We start from the raw sequence: 20,659 nt of genomic DNA, 5'->3' as shown, positions 1-20,659 counted from the left end.
AATGGTAATATATAGTGGAACTATATGTAACTCTGTTCTGTATTTTTAAAAGTCTCCTGTAAATGTGTTATCATACTTCCATAATTTAAAAATTAAAAAGGAAGAAATACACTTTTTATTTGGAGTAAAGACAACAAGGGACTTCCCAGGTGGTGCAGTGGTAAAGAAATCTGCCTACCAAAGCAGGACATGCAAGAGACACGATTCAGTCCCTGGGTAGGGAAGATTCCCCTGGAGTAGGAAATGGCAACCCACTCTGGTGTTCTTGCCTGAAAATCCCATGGACATAGGACCCTGAAGGGTTCAGTTCATGTGGTCGCAAAGCATCAGACATGACTGAGCAACTGAACACACACACAAAGCAACAAGATAAATTTTCCCATAAGTATCATTCTGGGAATGATTAGCAAGTAAATTAACTCAGAGAAGCTAGCATCAGTTAGCAGCTGGTACATGCCAGCTTAAGTGCTTAAAATTCTTTTGAGTTGTTTTGAAATAACTTTAGATTTACAGAAGAGTTGTAGATACGGTTGGAGAGCTCATAGATACTCTTCAGCTAGCTTCCCTTAATGTTAACATGTTATATAATCATAGTTATATATTGTGAAATTGACATTGGTACAATATTTTTAACTACTAGCTAAATTCTGATTTCACAGGTTTTTAATGTCCTTTATTAATGTTTTTAATTAATGTCCTTTTCTGTTTTCAAGACCCAGTCCATGTTACACTTAGTCATTACATCTAAGTTCCCTTAAATCTGTGATAATTTCTCAGTCTTTCCTTGTTTTTTTACGACCTTGACAATTTTAGAGACTACTAACTGATTAGGTATGTTGTAGAATATTCCTAAACTGGGAGTTTTCTGATGCTTTCTCATGACTAAACTTATGGATTTTTTGGAAATGATATCACAGAATGATGTGCCCTTCTGATTACATCATGTCAGGAGTACATGATATCAACATGACTTATAACTGATGATGTTAACTTTGATCACATTATTAAGCTGGGGTCTGCCATTTTCCCTACTGTAAAGTTATTGTTTTTCATTTTCCATACTCTATTTTCTAGAACAAGTCAATAAGTCCAGTCCATACTCAAAGAAAATGGAATTAGGCTTCACTTTTTAGAAGGTTGATTATTAAAGAATTTGTGAACAAATACATAAACCACCATAATAATTAATTTTCTCTTTTTTTGGTGGGGGGTGAGATACTTTGAAACTATGCAAATGTTCTGTTTCTTCTTAGTTTCATCTACTAATTTTAGGGGATCTTGCAGCAGTTCTCACTGTGGTGCTCTAAGGGTGATTTTCAATTTTCTTAATTCCTTCTATATTATTATTTGGAATAATCCAGTAACACAGGCTTGTCCCCTCACCTAATTTATTTGTTTCACTTATTTATAGCTATATGTGCTCATAGATATCTGTTTTATTCTTTGAATTAAAATCCAGTACTGTAATTATTTATTTTGTTGTTCAGATTGTTCCCATTTTGGCCATGGGTCCTGTGTCCTTTTGATATGTCCTGTACAGTGAAGAATTAACGAAGCAGGCCAGAGCTGCTGTCTTTAGCAGGGCCTGTTTGCAGGGTTGCCCTTGGCTGGCATATGTGAGCTTGGCTTGTGAAAATTCCCCACACTGACGTGAAAAATTCTCTCTACTGGTAAGGTTTTGTTGCTCACATGAGACACTGAGTACCTGTTTCCTTCCGAGAGCCTAGGATTTTGGTAGATGCCCGCCAGAGCGTGCCTACGTGACTAGTCCCCAGTAAAACCCCTAAACTCTGAATCTTAAGTGAGCCTTCCCAAAAGAAACATTGTACAGGTGCCACTGCATTTTCACTGCTCACAAGGGAAGCACACCTAGTGTGTCTTCTCCTGGACCAGAAGGGGAAAGTATAAAAAGCCTATGTGTGGATTTCTCTGGACTCTGATCAGTGTGCATTTTCCCCTTAAGCATCTGGTATGTAACCTTACTTTGTCATTGTAATAAATTTTAGTCATTAGTGCATGGTATGCTGAGTCCTATGAAGTCCTTCTAGCATACCACAGAAGGTGTGAGAGGTTTGGGATGCCCCAAAGACCTTACCTTAAGCAACATGCCTTATCCCTTATTTTTTTTTCTTTACATTTCCTTTATGGCACTATAGGAAGCTCCAGACTTGTATTTTCCTTGTCCCAGACATAGAATCAACCATTTCTTCAGAGTCTTTGTTTCTTTATTGGAGAATGATAGTAATCTTGGTTTCTACCAAGATCTGGGTACTCATCGGTAATGGGGTGCCATTGCTTCTAGGCCCTTTGAACAAACAGAAAGTGAAATGTATGTATGTTTGCTAACTCATATGTACACACACATTTATATTTATTTCTGTATCTTTCTACCTGTAAATACATACACACATAAATTCGTACATGTAGAGTCAATTTTTATCTAGAACTACAGGTTTCTTTCTAGCCCTCTCTGCTTATTTGTAACTTCTTTGTTTGACAGTAAGAAACCTGGCTTTAATTAGCTACAGTTTATTTCCTTGTTTGTTCAACCCCACAGTAGTTTCAGAGTTGCTAACTTACACCCCTGTGAGAAACAAATATACCAATGGAAATAAGGAATTCATGTACAGTTGCATTTACTTTAGCCTTGTGATAGCCAGTCAGAACACATTTCCAAAATTACTTTGGTCAACTCATTTTCCCCCATCCATTTCAGTTAGGTTATGTCATGTATTTGTAATACAGTTGGATTTGTTAGTCTGTCTTATATACTGGGACCCTCCCCTCCATTGTGGTTGATTTTGCAAATTTGCATACATTGAATTTCACTCTTAGATTTACAGACTTCTTAGACTATGTGTAACATTCTGTGGGTGTTGACAAATGCATAGAATCACATATCCACTACCGCAGTGATTTCCAACACCTAAGATGTGCTCTGTGCCAGCCCCTTTACAGTCAGTCTCTTCCCAACTCTTGGCAACCAATGATCTGTAGTTTCTATCTCTACAGTTTTGCCTTTTGCAGAATGCTAGTGAAATAGAACCATACAGCAGGTACTCTTTTAGGTCTGGCTTCTTTCTCATAACAAATGTATTTAAGATTCATCTATGTTATTGTGTGAATCAAGAGTTCATTGTATAAAAATTGCTGAGTAACATTCTATTGTATGGATGTATTATAATTTGTGAATCTGTTTACCTCTGAGGCCATCTCAGTTGCATCCAGTTTTAGTGATTATGAATAGAACTACTATAAATATTCATTTACAGACCCCTATATGTACAAGGTTTTCAGTTCACTTTTGTAATCACCTAGAATTGGGCCATATTGTACCCGCATGTTTTTCTTTGTTGAGAAACTGCCAAGCTAGTACCATTTTGTATTCCCACAAGCAATGACTGAGAGTGCTTGTTGCACCACATTTTAACCAGCATTTGAAATTGCTCAGTTAAGAAAATTTTTAAATGTTCTAGTAGGTGAATAGAATATCTTACTGTGATTTTCATTCTCATTTTCCTGATGATTAGTTTGGGCATCTTTTCATATGTTTATGTTGCCATTTGTATAATTTCTTTGGAAAAGTAGCTTTTTGGTGGGTTGTTTTCTTGTTGAATTACAACAGTTTTTTATATTCAGACTTTAAGTCCTTTAGTTGACATATGATTTGCAAATATTTTCTCCAGCTCTACAACTTGTCTTGTCATTCTTAACCATGGTTGTTTTCTTGTTTGTTTGCAAAGCCAAACACTGTAGTTTTGATAAGTTCAGTTTATAAATTTTTTCTTTTTGTGGATTATGCTTTTATTGTTATATCTAAAACTTATCACTAAATCCAAGATAATGCAAATTTCTATATTTTTCTTCTAGAAACTTGTTTTTTTCATTTTACATTGAGGTATATGGTCCATTTTGAGTTAATTTTTGCATAAGGTGTGAAGTCTATGACATGGTTCTTTTCTCCCCCTTTATTTCTTTTGCATATATATGTTGCGTTGCTTCAGTGCCATTTATTACAAAGAATATGCTTTCTCCATTGAAGTGCTTTTGCACATTGTTAAAAATCAGTTGATTATTTCTAGCCTCTTCTGTTCCATTGATCTATGTGTGCATCCTTTTGCCAATTCCACACAGTCTTGATTACTCTAGCTTTATGGTAAATCATAAATTGATATATATATATAAGTGCATATATACAATGCATAATATACATTATAGTGAATAGTGAAGTCACTCAGTTGTGTCTGACTCTTTGCGACCCCATAGACTGTAGTCTGCCAGGCTCCTCCATCCATGGGATTTTCCAGGCAAGAATCCTGAAGTGGGTTGCCATTTCCTTCTCCAGGTGATCTTCCTGACCCCGGGATCAAACCTGGGTCTCATGCATTGCAGGCAGACTCCTTACCTTCTGAGCCACCAGGAAAGTCCTACCTGTTATATATATTATAATATATATATTACCATGTTTAGTTATAACATCTGAGTCTACTTATGGTGATTGTTTTGTCTATGCAGGCCAAATTTTCAAACATATCTAGGAGTTCAAAGAGAATTTTTAAATGTTGTGTTTATATTTTATGATCATGTAAGAGTATTCTGTCTTGTCATATGTTAGTACTCATGTTTGTTTCTGGGTGAGTTTGCACTAATGAATACCTAAAGTAATGGCATACAATATTAAATGAGTGGAAAAGCATGTCAAATTCCTGTTAATTTGCATCTCTTAAAGTGATAATAATTATTCTGCATATATTACTATGCTCATATTGATTAATTTTACGAGTTATGTAGGCACAGCTAAGATTTTTGTGGTGATAACATTAACTGGAAAGGTATTTTCACAGAAAAGTACTTTGGCTTAACTTAATAATTTGAAACTTTGATTGGACATGATGAAAATGACATAGTGCCAACTAATGAGTGGCCACTGACCTAATATGTAAGCTTAGTTGCATCAGGTGAAGGATAAATGGTGTCATGCTGATTATACAAAAGTAATGCTTCTAGCAGTTTTAACAGAGGAGTAAGAGAAATAATCTACATGTAACTGGTTTCATACTGCAGATGGTTATATTCCTCTGATACAGTTTTCGTCAGCTCAGTCTTAGATTATTGGCAGAAGTGTGATAGCACAAACTTAAAAAATAATTTTGTACTAACTAGTATTTTTCCCAGAATTGTGTTTTGGGGTACACTATTGAATGGAAAAATCCAATATTGAATTTGGAGTTAAAAACAAATTCATTGTGTAAAATGAAAGGCAATAACAATAACAACAGCCCAAATTTTAGTCAGTCAGTCTCAAAAGTAAATTAAACAGCAAGCAAAAGGAATTCTCCTTGCCTTCTCCCTCTTATTTGGAATTAGCACCCAAACCCTTTCAACAGAGGCAGCTGTATGATATACTTAAGGAGGCAAGTTGGTGATCTATAAGGCACCAGGGCACTTGGCAAAGGAAATAATTAGGACTTGAAATTCATCTAGAGGAAGAAGCACCTTATCTAATTGACACAGAGGTGTCAAATGGGGTAATGGGAACTCTTGCCAGTTCTGTTATATCAGTCGGATACAAATTGTTGCTAATCACAGAATAAGTGACAAAGAATGGCTTAAGCAATTAACACATTTATCTGGAGATAGATAATTCCAGGGTTGGGAAGCTGCTCAATTAAAAATATATATATTTCTTTCTACTCTGACATCCTTGAATGTTGAGTGTTCATCCTCAGATTTTCATCTCATGGTAACAAAATTGCTGCTGCAGCTCCAACATCACATTTTCATACAATTGTATTGAACTCCCATCTCTGTTTTTTATCAGAAATAGAAATCATTCCCAGGAGTAAATTGCTCCTCCCACCCCAGCCTAATTTCCCTCATGTATCATTGGCCAGAACTGGGTCACATAGCTACACTAGCTTCCAAGAGAGCTGGGAATGACAGTCTAAAAAAGGAGGAAGAGAATTGGCAAACAACAGTGTCTACCACACACATGAAAGGAAAAGTATCTTTCCTACCATCTGTTTCAAAGGCCACCTCCAAGTCTGATGAGCTTTAAAAAAAAGAGACTCAACCACTCTCTTCTTTAACTCTGGAATTTCTTTCTTAAACAACTTTGCAATCTCTATATTATCACACTCATTCTGACTAATTAGAAAGAAGATAAATTGAGTTAGTGTTAGTTGCTCATTGTATCCAACTCTTGCAACTCCATGAACTATAGCCTGTCCACAGGATTCTCCAGACAAGAATACTCTGGAGTGGGTTGCCATTCCCTTCTCCAGGGGATCTTCCTGACCCAGGGATCAAACCCAGGTCTCCTGCACTGAAGGCAGATTCTGATAGTTTGATATAAAAATATAGAATAATTTTAGTAATTTGAATGTCTATCACTTTAAACAGCACCTTTTCAGTGAGGACTGGGCTAACCAGAGGCTAAGAGCTAATCCTCCGGAGAAGGCTTTAATGAATGAACACTAAGCTCCTGGGATAAGTGTAGTCTTTATACCCAAACGGCTTTACCAAGCTTCTTAAGAATTTTTTTTCCTGTGCTCCTCCTGCAATCCTGTTTAAGGTGTGCATCTTTTATGTGTGTAGGGTGGAAGAGTGGTTAGTCAAGGGAGCAACTACAGGAAACTTTCCTCATCCCCACAATTCCAAAATCAGGGCCAGATGCAGGCCAGTTACCCCGGGCCTGAGGACGGTCATCCTTTCACCAGATACTGAAGTGTCCTCCGGGCAGAAGGAATAAGTAATAGAACAGCTCCTTGAGATTCCCCTGAATGACTGCTTGTTCATCCTTCCCTCTCCCCTGCCACTTCTGGGTAGCTCTTTGTATGTGACACTGCCCTGGTGGAGACAGCTCTCTGCACCCCAAACAAGACCTCTTGCCTGTCTTCCCTTAGAGTAGGACTGACTGAGATGACAGGAAGTATGAGAGCTGAGGGGGACTGTGTGGAAGGTAGACGCAGACATCAGAGACCCCTGCAAAGAAGGCATCCCATTCACGAGTCATGCTGGAACACTCAGAGTCCTGTCCTTAAGGTGACCTTAGAACCAAAACTTACTCTTACTTTGCCTCAGTGTCTTTCCCTATGATAAGTCATGAGAACTCAGTCAGACTTTTAAGCAGAAGAATGACTTTACTACAGTATGGGACCATTAAGCCAAGACTGTTTACAAAATACCAAATTTTACCTATCCAGCATAGAAAACTGAGCTCACTTTGCTCCTCAACTCCGCTACCAGGCCACTGGGGCCCTACTTCTCAGGGCCTGCTGCTGCTGCTAAGTCCCTTCAGTCGTGTCCGACTCTGTGCGACCCCATAGACGGCAGCCCACCAGGCTCCCCGCCCCTGGGATTCTCCAGGCAAGAACCCTGGAGTGGGTTGCCATTTCCTTCTCCAATAGTGACTGGGAAAAAACAAAAAAAGGCATGTCCTAATACTGAGTAAGGCAAACGTCTTTATGACTGGGTTCTGCAACTTTTATAGTCAGATTTAAAATAGTATGCCAATCATCCCTGAAGCCCAAATTCCTCAACTCTAACTCTTTCTTAAGCCAAAGTGATTTTTGTAGTCAGTAGCCTCGAGTCGGACACTGAATTTGGAATCAAGGTTCTGATCTCACTTACTAGCTGTAACCTTGAGGAAGTCACTTAAACTCCCTGAGCCTTGCTTTATTTCCTCATATGAAAAAATCCATAACAGAACCTACAAAAGCTTAGTTCACAACATCATTTATTACAAGAATCAAATAGAATAATACCCACAAAAGCACTGTGAGCTGTAAATGGTTCCACACATGTAAACAATTATTGGATCAAGTTCTTCATAAAAAACTGATGATTAGTTCTGCTCTGCTGTTCCCTCATAGAACCCTAGGGTTCTCTGCTCATTTTTCTTTCTCTTTTCCTGGTCATCATCTTTCATTCTGTTTCATATCCTATCATCTCCCTTCCCCTACTCGTGAAACACACACACAAACCCTATAATTGTTTTCCTCATTATTCTAATTCCTGTCAGTCAATTTATTATTCATTGCATATTTACACTTCCAAAATAACTGCATTTATATGTAATTTGCTCTTGCCTACACAAAAAGTGGGTACAGTTAGATATGGCATTTAAGGCGATGTGTCAGGTAGGTTTCAATTCAGGAAACAGAAACAACAATAGGTAGTTCAAGCAGAAAGGGATTCAAAACAAAGGACTAAGTGCTTAGAAAATTCTCTGGGAGTGCTAAAGAAGCTGAAGTTAGGGGCTGTCATGTGACTGTAGATTTCAAGGCACACCATGACAGCCGTCCACAGGAAGCTGTCAGACTGCCCCCAACAGCCTTGACTTTGGTGACAAGAATTCGCAGACCACTGAATGTGGGTTCTGGCTTCAAACACACATCAACTCTGTCGCTTAGCAGCAAGAGCAGTAATAAGATGGCTTTCACATCACTTTTGCCTTCCAAATCCCACACAGGACAGCCCCCTGATAGAATGTAATTAGTATCCAGAAGTCTTGTTTCAAGGGAGTCTAAGAAATGTCATATCTTTCTTTCCAGGCCCTAAAATTCAGAAACATACATAGAGGGATTTGAGGACGGATCTCTACTTCCAGCTGGCAATAAACTGTCCCAGGGAGTGACTCTATTCCTTCCAGAATGAACAATGCAACCATGATCTAAAGAGATCTTGAGAGGAGAGGGGAAGAAAAGGTGCACAAATCTTACAGTTAATGGGCTTTATAAATACCTGTTCAGATTTATTTGGGGCAACCCTTTTCTTCGTTCTTAAAACATCCAACTCAGAGTAGGAGTTAAAATTTAACTACAGAGTGGAGCCAGCCATATGCAAAAATGTCCCACACTTATGAAATCTTGCTATGTCCCAGACTGTGAGGGTCACTGGAGTGTAACAGTGAACAAGACAAAAGCTGTTCCTGTTCTTATGGAAGTTTGCGGCAAGTTGGATAATAAATGCATCAGATTGACTACCCAGGTTCAAAGCCTACCTCCCCCACTTATTAGCTGTGTGAACTTGGACAGGTTACTTGTCTTAAGTCTTAATTACCTCATCTGTAAGGTATAATCAAAGAACTTACTTAACTGAGATTCCATGAAAATCAAGTGGTATAGTGAATGCAGAGTGCTAAGCATACTGTCTGGTACATGGTAGGGTCCAAATAAACATTGGTGAAGAAGGTGAGCAAATCAAAAGGCAGTCACAATGCAGGACACAGTGGTAATGCTGTGATACAAGAAAAACAGCACCTGTGAGGAGAGGCGTTCACTCGCACCTGTGGGACTCACAGAAGGCTCTGGAAGAAGATTAGGTAGATTCAAGTTTGTGTCTACTGGCCAAGAAAGGGCATGCTACATTTGAAGCCTAAAAGAAGTTCCGTATGGCTGGAGTAAAAATAATAGGGTGTGGAGAGGGGGCAATTAGGAGCCAGATCCTGAGAGGACTTGTTAGATGCTTAAGAGTTTGGATAGTATTCTGAGGGCCATGAGAAGCCACTGAAGGAGTCAAAGCTAGAGAGTGATATGGTTTGGTTTATATTTTAGAGAAATATCCCTTTGGCTGGAATAGGAAAGATGGCTTAGGGAAGGGAAAGATTACTGGCAGGAAGTCCAGCCAGAATTCTCTGATAATTAAAGAGAAAGAGAGAGAGGTGGCCTGAAGCTGAAAAGTAGCAGAAAGGTAAAGAAAAATGGAACAATTCTGGAGATATTTAGAAAGTAAGTATGGCTAGAAAGTAAGATATATAGGTTTGTTGTTTTTTTTTTTTCCTGTATCTTCCTTTGTCTTGCTTAATTCATTTCTTTGTTCATTTAAATTGAGAAACAAGGGCTTCCCTGGTGGTCCAGTGGCTAAGACTGCGTGCTCCCAAAGCAGGGAGCCCAGGTTCGATCCCCGGTCAACTAGATCCCATACACCACAACTACAAAATCCCACATGCCGCAGTGAACAGTGAAGATGCCGTGTGCCACAGCTAAGATTGGGCGCAGCCAAATCAAAAAAATCAAATTGGGAAACAAAAACACTTTAGCAAATGTATTTTCTTAGATAACATCAGTGCTGTAACAGTGGTCTCCATGTGCAGATAACCCATGCTAGTTATTTAACATAGGAGACATTATTATTGAAAATTTAGGTCATGGAAAAAAAAGATAGAGTGGGGCCTGTATTTGCATTTGACTTTTGCTTTGGTGACCCTCAAACTCTGCAGCATAGTTTAGTGATCACCATCCATTCTCTTGTTAGGATAGTCTTTTTTTTTTTTTTTTTAAGAGAAATAAAAAGGGGAATTGCCTGGCGGTACAGTTTTTAAGGCTCCATGCTTTCACTGCCAAGGGCCAGATTCAGTCCCTGGTCGGGGAACTAAGATCCCATAAGTTGCATGGTGTGTCCAAAATAATAATAATAATGAGATATAATTGACATATAACATTATATTAGGGATTTCCCTGGAGGTCGGTTAGGGCTTTGTGCTTCCACTGCAGGGGTGCAAGTTTGATCCCTGGTTGGGGAACTAAGATCCTGTAAAAACAACAACAGACCGAAAAAACACGTTGTATTCATTTCAGCTGTACAGCATAATGATTTGATTATATGTATGTATTGCAAAATGATCACAGTAAGTCTAGTTAACATCTGTCCCCATACATAGTTATGAAAAATTTTTTTTCTTTTGATGAGAACTGTTGAGATGTACTCTCCCAGCAACTTTCAAATAAGCAATACATTATTGTTAGCTATAGTTACCATGCTATTTGTCATATCCCAGGATAATCTTTAATCTGAGCTACATCTCTAGAGCCATCATAGAGGTAATATCACACCATCTTTGTCATTCCTTGTCTAGTTCTTACACTTGTTTTTCCTGGGGGAGTTTAATTTTGGGGTGTTTGGGATATTAGAAGTGGAACCTCCACTTGTTTTCTACATCTCCTAAATTTGAGAAATGATGAGATTGAAATTCTGGGTTATATCTGACTTAACCAAATTGTGAGGTATTGATGTAATGGAAAAAATATTTTGTATTTTAAGTCCTCTATCCTTTATTTAATGCTCTCTTGAGCCAAATGTGTTTTCCATTTGGGTGACTTAAAGGAGGGAGGCAGAGATAGTCTCAGATGTCATTTCAGGGAATTATTTTACTTCTTAATCAATTATACTTCTTGCTAAGTCTGTTAGAACTGATTTTCCTATCTCCCATTTCTCTTGGGAAAACTTTATGATAAGTAGTGAAATCTTTGGTCTCAAGATGAAAGCAGTGATTCGTTATGTGCCCCTCACCCCATTATCTGAAAGAAGCCATGATAAATAAAGCAGCAAATTTCTGAACTAGTTGAAGAAATTTTTTATTTTTAATGGTATACAATGCTTATTGGTTATAAAGACCCATATATATTTTTTTCTTTCACTGTGGTGCCAGAAGAATTGGTATGTTTATAATTGATAATCAGGTTTTAAAATTTGGAAACATCTTTTGTTTTTGAAGCATGATTAGAATAATTAGAGAAATTACAAGTCTGAGTAAGAGTCTGGGGATTTACGGCTGGAGAAAGGGGGATCTTAATCGTTAGGATATTTTTCACCCCAGAGATATAAAAATATTTTCTTGTAAGGAAAATGAGAGAATAAAACCAGTCACTTTAGCTGTATCCCTGAAGATGTATATTTTGAAGAGAAGTGGAGAAAACAGAGAACTATACAAATGTAGAGAAGTGAAAAGAATCCCAAGGAGTCATGGTTTTCTCAGAATAATATTTTTTTTCTCATAATCATATGTTTACCAAGAAACATGAAATAAATATTCAATATCTGACATGATCCCAGGAACTAGAGAGCTACATTTGTGTGTGTGACTTTGTGCACTTCCTATAAGGATGATTCCTAATATTACTTAGGAACCCAGCTTTATAAACATGGAATCGTTTTACCCTGACTTTGATGTAAGTGTGTAAAAACAAAAAGTGTTAGTCGTGTCCACTCTTTGGGACCCCATGGACTGTAGCCTACCTCTGTCCATGGAATTCCCCAAGCAAACATACTGGAGTAGGTTGCCATTTCTTTACTCTAGTGATCTTTCCAACCAAGGGATTGAACCCAGGTCTCCTGCATCACAGGCAGATTCTTTATCATCTGAGCCACCATGGACGATTAACCCAGACTAAGTAAATAGGGAGATAAGTGAGCATACATAACCACTCTGCTATACTTTACATATGCACATTTCAAATCAGACCCAATAGACACTTTAGCTTGCCCATCAGAATAGATATTTATTGCCAGGAACGTTCTGGGTTGAACTATCTGCCTTGAGCCTTTTGGAAACTGAACTGGCTGGAGCAGATTGCAAGGTTTAGGCTGTAGGAGAATGACTCAGGTTCTTTTTCAGCCTAAGGCAATTACCCAGCTGTTGGAAAGTTGAAATATTGAACCAAATTATATTACCTAAGTTAAAATAAACACTCCTGAGAATAGATCATGATATATATTAAGGTACATGTATTATGCAAGGATTGACATTCCTATTAATATTTCTATATCTTGTGAACAAGCCTTGGAATCTTCCCTGAGAATAAGTTTGTTGTTAGTATGTTTTTTGGTATTTGTTTTCATTGGTTGAGATATATATATATATATATATACACTATTGGCACATTAGCACATTCTCAAAGTCATTACCCTGTAAAATTGGAACTTTCAGAAACACCCTTGATAAAATTCATCAACAGAATAATTAAATGCTCAAAAACAATAGGTATTCTGTATATAGCAACTACAGAGTTTGGCCTAAGGCTGATGATATGCTTAAAAAAAAAAAACAACTCATTTCTTCTCACATGGTCTTATTTAAACCATATAGAACCCCTGGAAATAAACAGGACATGTATTATAGTACAGTAGTCCCTCCTTATCAATGGGGGGATATGTACCAAGACTCCCCGTGGATGCCTGAAACTGAGGATAGTACTGAATCATATATATACTATATTTTACCCTATATGTAAATACCTGTCATAAAATTTAATTTATAAATTAGGCACAGTAAGAGATTACTAGCAATAATAACATAGAACAGCTACAACAATATACTGTAATAAAAATTATGTGAATGTGATCTCTCTCTCAAAAATTTCTTCTTGTATTATATTACCCTTCTTGTGATGATATGAGATAATGAAACACATGATGAAATGAAGTGAGGTGAATGGCATAGCATTAGGCTACTATTGACATTCTGAGGATTTTTCCAAAGAAAGATTGTCTGCTTTGGATGAGCCTGGATCATCCAGCTATGACAGTGTTTGTATGTCAGGAACAGATTTTGTTGGTGGTTGGGGGTCCCAGAAAGATAGAGCCAGAGGGCGCAAGATTTCATCCTGCTAATCAAAACAGCATGCAATTTAAAACTTATGAATTGTTTTACCTCTGGAATTTTCCATTTAATATTTTCAGACCAACATTGACCATAAGTAGCTGAAACCAGGGATGAGGGTGGACCACTGTATCTCCAATCTTAGCAATAAATGACCGAAAGACAAACAATTGGCAAGTGGCAGAACCAAGATTTGTTTTCAGTGTTTTTCTATTTCAGTTCCAAAGCCCTCTTTGGGGATACACAAATTAGAGATCAGCAGCAAAGAAAATTACAAGAGTCAATTAGAATCACAACCAATTAATCTAGTCTATAGAATTTAAACTATGCCTTAAGACATAACCTACAATACTGAGACATATTTATTGCATTGTATTACAAATTCACGTTTCATTGTTACTCTTTGAGCACTGAGCTGGTAAAAAGACTTTTGTATTTAATTCATCAGTGAATATTTATTGACCACTATTCTGTGTGGGAATATTGAATTAGACATTGTTTTCTTTCTTTTTATTAAAATTAACTTGTAGAGTGAGTGCCCGGTTATTCCAGCAAGTATTTTGTTGCCTACTTTTCCATTTTTCCTCTTTAGAGGAGGGGAAAGTCTGAAGACCTGGTAAGGCAATTCTCTGTTCTTCAAACTCTGTTGCAAAGTTCCATTCTCTCATTTATAAAATGGGTATCACTTATTGACCATCTACTATATGCTAGGTGTTCTACATACATTACTGGTAACCTTCACATCTTTGTGGCTTTGTGTGTGTATAGTCATCCTCATTTTTATGAATGTATAAAAATGTCCAGACATACCTCAGAGATATTGCAAGTTTGGTTCTAGACTACCACAATAAAGGAATATGACAATAAAGAGAGTCACATGAATTTTTTTTTTCGGTTTCCCAAAGCATATAAAATTCATGTTTACATTGTACTGTGGTCAGTTAACTTTGAAATTGAATTATGTCTTAAAAACTGTACATGCCTTAATTTAACAAATGCTTTCTTTGGTTTAAAAATGATAGCCATCCTCTGTGCCTTCAGCAAGTCATAAAGGTTTTGCTGATGGAGGGTCTTGGATGCTGATGGCTGTTGACTGATCAAGGTGGTGATTGCTGAGGTTGGGGTGGCTCTGGCAACTTTTTGAAATGAGACAGCAATGGAGTTCACCACATCAATTGACCCTTCCTTTCACCTGAACACTTACAGGTCAATGGAGGGTTATTAATTGGCTTAATTTCAATATCAATGTGTCTCAGGAAATAAGGAGGCCTGAGGAGAGGGAGGGAGGTGAGCATTCAGAACACAGATTTATCATTTAAGTTTGCCGTCTTACATGGTGTGGTTCATAGTGCTCCTAAACAATTGCCATAGACAACTGATTGCACAACACTGTAATAAATATAATAATAATGAAAAAGCTTGAAATATGGTGACACAGAGACCCAAAGTGAACAAATGCTATTGGAAAAAAACAGTATAGGTACACATGTTCAACTCAGGGTTACCACAAACTTTCAATCTGAAGAAGAACAGTATCTGTGAATTTCAGCAAAACGAGGTATGCCTGTATAGCGTAGCAGTGAAACAAGACGAGATAGCCTTGGATCAACAGCAGGACCTTCAATCAAAACTTCCTGAGATTGAATCTGGCTCCATACTTACTCTGACCAGTTATTTCATTTCTGTCTTCTCCCTTATGTGCATCTCTAAAATGGGATAAAATTATTTGAACTCACAGAATTTTGGTGTTACAGTGCCAGGGCGTCTCTTGATAGTGAATGTTAGCTATTCATTTGGTGTATCCTGGAGCTGAATCTGAGCACCTCTTTTTCTTCTTTTTATGTATATCTGTTACTCCCAGAGTGACTTCATTTACTTCTATGGTTTTAAATATAAAACTATACTGATGACTCCAAAATTTATATTTCCTGCCAAAATGATACTTTTCAAGTATAAGCTCATGTCACTTCTCCATTCAAAACCCTCCAGTGATTTCTTATCTCTGAAAAAGCCAAAACCCTAACAAGGGCCTGTAAGGCCCTATCTGATCTGTCCTACTTTTCCAATCTGTCTCCCACCATTTTCCACTCACTTTCTTTTCTCCAGCCATACAGGTGTGCTAGTTGAAGACTCCCAAACACTCTTGCTCCTCAGGCTCTTTGCATTGGGCTTCCCTGGTGGCTCAGCTGGTAAAGAATACACCTGCAATGTGGGAGACCTAGGTTCGATCCCTAGGTTGGGAAGATCCCCTGGAGAAGGGAATGGCTACTTCCCTTCCATGGAATTCCATGGACTGTATTGTCCATGGGGTCCAAAAGAGTTGGACACGACTAAGCAACTTTCACTTTCACTTTCTTTCAGGTTATGTTCTTCCCCAGATATTCAAATGACACATTCCTTCACTTCTTTCAGGTCTTTGCTCAGATCCCATCTTACTAGAGAGGCCGTCTATGACCACTTAAATAAAGAAGGATTTCCCTTTCTTTTTCTTCTAGCTTTTCTTTTTTCCCATTGTGATGTCTATTGTCATTGTTGTTCATAAGTTGCTAACTTGTGTTTGAAGTTTTGAGACCCCATTGACTGTAGCCTGCCAGGATCCTCTGTCCATGGGGTTTCCAAGGCAAGAATACTGGAGTGGGTTGCCATTTCCTTCTCCAGGGGATCTTCCTGACCTAGGAATCAAACCTGCATTTCCTGCATCAGCAGGCAGATTCTTTACCACCAGAGAAGCCTATGGTATCTATTACCATTATGTTTATTTTGTTTTTTTAATGATCTGTTTTCCCCTCTAGAATGTGAGCTCTATTAAAGCAGGAACTTTGGTTTGTTCACAGCCCCTAAATCAAGTGCCTGGCACATGGCAGACATTCAGTGAATATTTGTTGTCCAGCTAGTAAGTATCAGAGTTTCAAACCTAAGTCAGGCTGCCCTTAATATCTCCTGCTTGTCTACCGCACTAGTCTGCATCCCATATCAGGAACGATACAAAACCATTAAAATATACATCGATTCTGATACTTGTCTTTAAACTAGAAATTTTATGCATATTAGGATTGATTTGCTGTTCAGCATAATTTAACAAATATTTACTGTACACCACACATACATGCTCTTAAATAAGAAACAATGACCAACCCACTAAAATAGGTAGAAATTTACCTAAGAATCTAGAAGCCCGAGAAAGGTAAATATTTGTACTTATGGATCTCTAAGTTCAGAACTATTACGTGCAACTAAAACTAATACAATGGTATATGTAAATTATATCTCAATTTTTTAATGCCATTTAAAAAAAATCTCGAGTTATTAGGTCTATTTTTTGTATCAGACTAGAACACTTGGTCATCCCTGAAACTTTCTTTCCCCATCTTTCTCATTCTCTGTCCACTCATTTACTTAAGCCAAATTTCTAGACACTTTTCTGGATTGTTCTTTCTCCCTTCCTTCACATCTAGTTCATTTGCAAAGATTGTAAACTTTACCAACAAAACTTATCCTGAGACCATTTTCTTCTCATCAGCTTTACCTCTATAAAACCTAGGCCAAGGACAACTCCACCTGCCAAACTACCAGCGGGATTTCCTAAGTGCTTTCCTCATCTTCCCATTTTCCATTGAGAAGCCAGAGTGATCTTATAAAAATGTAAATTACTTGTCACTTCCCTGCCTAAAAGCTTCAGTGGTTTCCTTTTGTTATTCCTCTGTAAGTTATTTCTTTTAGAAAAACATCCAAACCCTACCCTAGCTGACAACCCCTACTTAATTTGGTCCTGATCACCAGTCCAATCTTCTCTCTTAGCATTTTCCCCATTACTCGTACACTCAAGTCTCTTTGGCCTTTCATTTCTAGGAGGACAATGAACCCCTCCTTGCCCCAGAATATTTGTACTAGCAACTCCTTGTCATTTAGATCACAGTTTAAATTTCACCACCCCAGAGAGGCCTTCCCTAACTTCATTTCAATTAGTCCCCTCTCCTCCATTCACCCTTTGTTCTGTCAGAGAGTGAATTGCATTCACTTATTGTGCATGGCACAGTCACCATCTAATATTTTCCCTCTCTGTTTATTGTCTGTCTCTTTCCAATAGAATGTAAACTTGATGAAGGCTGAGACTTTGCTTTATCAGCAGGGTTTATATCAGAGCCTAACACATCGTGGGCACTCAAACACTTATGAATGGGTAAATCTTTGTCTGAATTTTGATAGCTTATGTAAGATCACAGTAGTTTCTACCACAGCTTTAGTAACTCTGTGACATCTGTGTTCTCATTGCTTCAACGCACAAAAGGAGCAGTATGCCAGGAGAAGGATTCAACTTCCTCCTATATCTTGGCAACCACTTGGTCAAGCTCTGGACTCAGTTCAGTAGTTCAAAACCATGAGATTAAGAGGGGAAAGACAGGCAGAAATGAACACTCCCCAATTGATCAATTGTCATTTCTCACTTAAAATTTTGAGAGGGAGAGAAAGAAAACAGTTCTTAAAATCAAACACTTTTGGAGCTGCAAGTGTTAGAGAAAGTTGATGTCGACAGAAAAAAAATGTTCAATTGGGGAGGAAAACTAATTCACAAGGAGAAAAGAGAAAGGGGTCACGCCATGCTGATCGTTGCCTGTTGGAGTGTTCAGGGTTAGGCTTGGGTACCACATCTTGATTTGTAGGTAAACACGAAGGAGGAGAGGGTGAGGTGGGGTAGGGTCAGAGAAAGGGAGGAGACGGACACCAGCTCGAGAGACGCGAAAGAAGCTAGAAGGAAAGGAGAGCGGAGCTGAGCATATCATATACAAAAGCAGCCTCGGATCTTGCCGGAGCTGCAAGCGTTAAAAGGAGGCGGGGAGTGACGCGGTTTGCGTCTGGAGCGGCTCCTCGGAGTCCACAGCATCCACCGCCGGAGCCTCGCCTTCCTTTCTCCCTCTGCAGACACATCGAGAGACAAAAAGAGAGGCGACCCCTGGGCCAGCGCGAGGGACCCGCCCGCGCCATGACCGAGACCACCAAGACGCACGTTATCTTGCTCGCCTGCGGCAGCTTCAATCCCATCACCAAAGGGCACATTCAGATGTTCGGTGAGTCCTCCCGCCCACCCCCGGAGACTGCTTCCGCCTCTCTCCTTTCCCCGGCACCTGTGTTTTCCAGGGCGTGTGACGGTTTGGCAACTGCCCATCCGGAGGGCTGTGCTGGCTGATCCAGCTGGTGGGAGGTCAGCCCCTCTATCCTGGGCTCCCGGCAGGGGATGCCAGCTGCTCTTTCGAGGCATCACTCGCTCGGGCCAGACCCGGCTTGCTGGGGGGCCATGGGGTGGGGGAGGGGAGGGGCTGGAGACGAGTGTTGTTATGGGTTGGGTGGGAGGTCGAGGTTTGAGGGCTGGGGTGCGGTGGTTGGTTTGGCGACTTGGCCGGTGAGGATCCGGATGGGGGAAGAGGCTGAGGCGCGGAGAAGGGAGAAGGGGGTGGGAGATAACGTGCAATTTGTTTAGGTTGGGCTGAAAGCTCGAAGGAGTTAATGATGTATAGGCTTCGGAGACACAAACACACACACCACACACCAGGAACTGGCCTGGGCTCAAGGAGATTCGTTTATGGTTTGGCTGATGGTTTGGGGGGCGGCCCGGGGCAAATGTCTGAGGGTTGTGGACCGTGTATTGCCCGCGCGAGGCGGATGGCTTAGTGAATGTGGAGGTGGGGGACAGGGGGCGGGGGCCTGGGCTCCGCTGCCGGGACCAGTCGCCTAGGAAGGGGAGGAGGCGGGGCGGTCGCTGCGGGCGGCCCTCTGCGAGCTGGTGTTGAAGGATGGGGCCCAAGTTGGCTGAGTCTCTGCCCAGGGCGGTGATGGCACCCGCAAGGCTTGCGGCGTGCGAGTGTGTGTATGAGTGTGTGTGTGTGTGTGTGTGTGTGTGCGTGTGTGTGTGTGTGTGTGTGCGTGTGCGTGTGTGTGTGTGTGTGTTGTGTATGTTGGGGCGGGGAGAGAGGGCGTCCTCGCGCGTTTTTTTTTTTTTTTTCTAGAGGCTTTGGGGCGGAGAGACGGACCGAGCCGGGGCTCCTGGCTGCTGGGTTGGGATTCAGAAGTGGCGAGGGAAAGGTGATCCTTGCCCGGGGGTGGTCTCGGGTCACGGATGCTGCTCCGGTGCTGGTGCCGGAGGACCCGAAGGTGCGGGGGCGTGCGCGTTTAGACTCCGAGGAAGGGACGCGGAGGTCACTGTAGAAGCAAGGATTGAGAAGTTAGAAGTTGGGGTGCTTTTTTTCTGGCACTGAGGGAAAAGAGGAAAGCGAGTGGGCCGGGGGTGGATGAGTGGAGGACTGGAGGCCTCAACCCGGCGGGCCAGCGAGGCGCTGTCCGGAGACGGTGGTGCTGAAACGCAGGGTGCGCCGGACCTGCCCGCCGGCACACGTGTTTATCCCGAGCCTGAGGAATGCGTGGGCCCTCCTAAGGGCCGTTTAATGAAAGCTACGATGTATCGGTAAAGACAGGGCAAGGTGGCTTCGAAGAAAAATATTTCTCTTAAACCTAACAAATGAGTTGAACTAGGCACCCTTAATAAAAACCTCATGAAAAGAGTATACTTTGAGCAGAGCGTGCATCGGGTAGGCACGTTCACAGGATCCAAGGAGGGAGACTGAGGTAGCCATCCCTTCCTCACCGCGGTACCTTCACTTTTAAAAGCGTTGGGCCAGGAGCTGGTGGTGCCAGCTTACCTATGAAAGACTGTTGTTCAAGCATGAGGGTAGAGCAGAGCATGTCATCAGCCTTCTTAGTATCAGTGCCCTGGGAACACTCTCTTTTCACCTGCTTTTGGTTTTGGTGTCTTCACCGCTGTCCTTCTCTGTGAGTCTTTCCTCTAGCCATTTTATGTTGCTATACTTTATTTCCGTCAGTTACCCGGAGAGGGAGGGACTTTCCTGTGGAATTCCGTGGCTCTAGAAATCTTTAGTGGGCCAGCAGGTACTCTCCCTTTCTTCCTGGAGCCAAGGATGTACTTAATTCCACTTGTTTTGTATTGCAAGAGGGGCAGATTTAGATTGAGAACAAAGGATTTTGCCTTGAGGTTTTGTTAAGTTGCTGCTGATCTGCCAATTCTCCATAACTTTAGAGGAGAGAATATAAGGAAATAAAAATGGATTACACAAGAGAGGTTTAGACTTTTTAACAGTAGTGATTTTTGCTTGCCAGTGGGACTGAGGAAGAGGAGAGAATATCTGTCAACAAAGCCTTTTGAGTGTCCATTATGTGTAGTCCAGAGAGCAACATGAAAGAGGATATGGTGTGCCCACTGTGGCTTTA

General features: G+C 40.2%; 1 protein-coding gene across 3 annotated transcripts in view; it reads left to right on the top strand.

Moving 5' to 3' along the window:
- NMNAT2 (nicotinamide nucleotide adenylyltransferase 2) overlaps window positions 1-20,659 on the top strand; it is a 209,117-nt gene that overhangs the window by 29,965 nt on the left and 158,493 nt on the right. For all 3 annotated transcript variants that reach the window (XM_065936184.1, XM_065936185.1, XM_065936186.1), the window contains one exon: window positions 18,302-18,447. In XM_065936184.1, the coding sequence (XP_065792256.1) occupies window positions 18,302-18,447 (146 nt within the window). The remainder of the gene's footprint in view (window positions 1-18,301; window positions 18,448-20,659) is intronic.

This window comes from Muntiacus reevesi, chromosome 5 (genome assembly GCF_963930625.1).
Source record: "Muntiacus reevesi chromosome 5, mMunRee1.1, whole genome shotgun sequence".
NCBI classification, from domain to species: domain Eukaryota; kingdom Metazoa; phylum Chordata; class Mammalia; order Artiodactyla; family Cervidae; genus Muntiacus; species Muntiacus reevesi.
The sequence above is the reverse complement of the archived record's forward strand: the minus strand, read 5'-3'. Positions and strand labels throughout refer to the sequence as shown.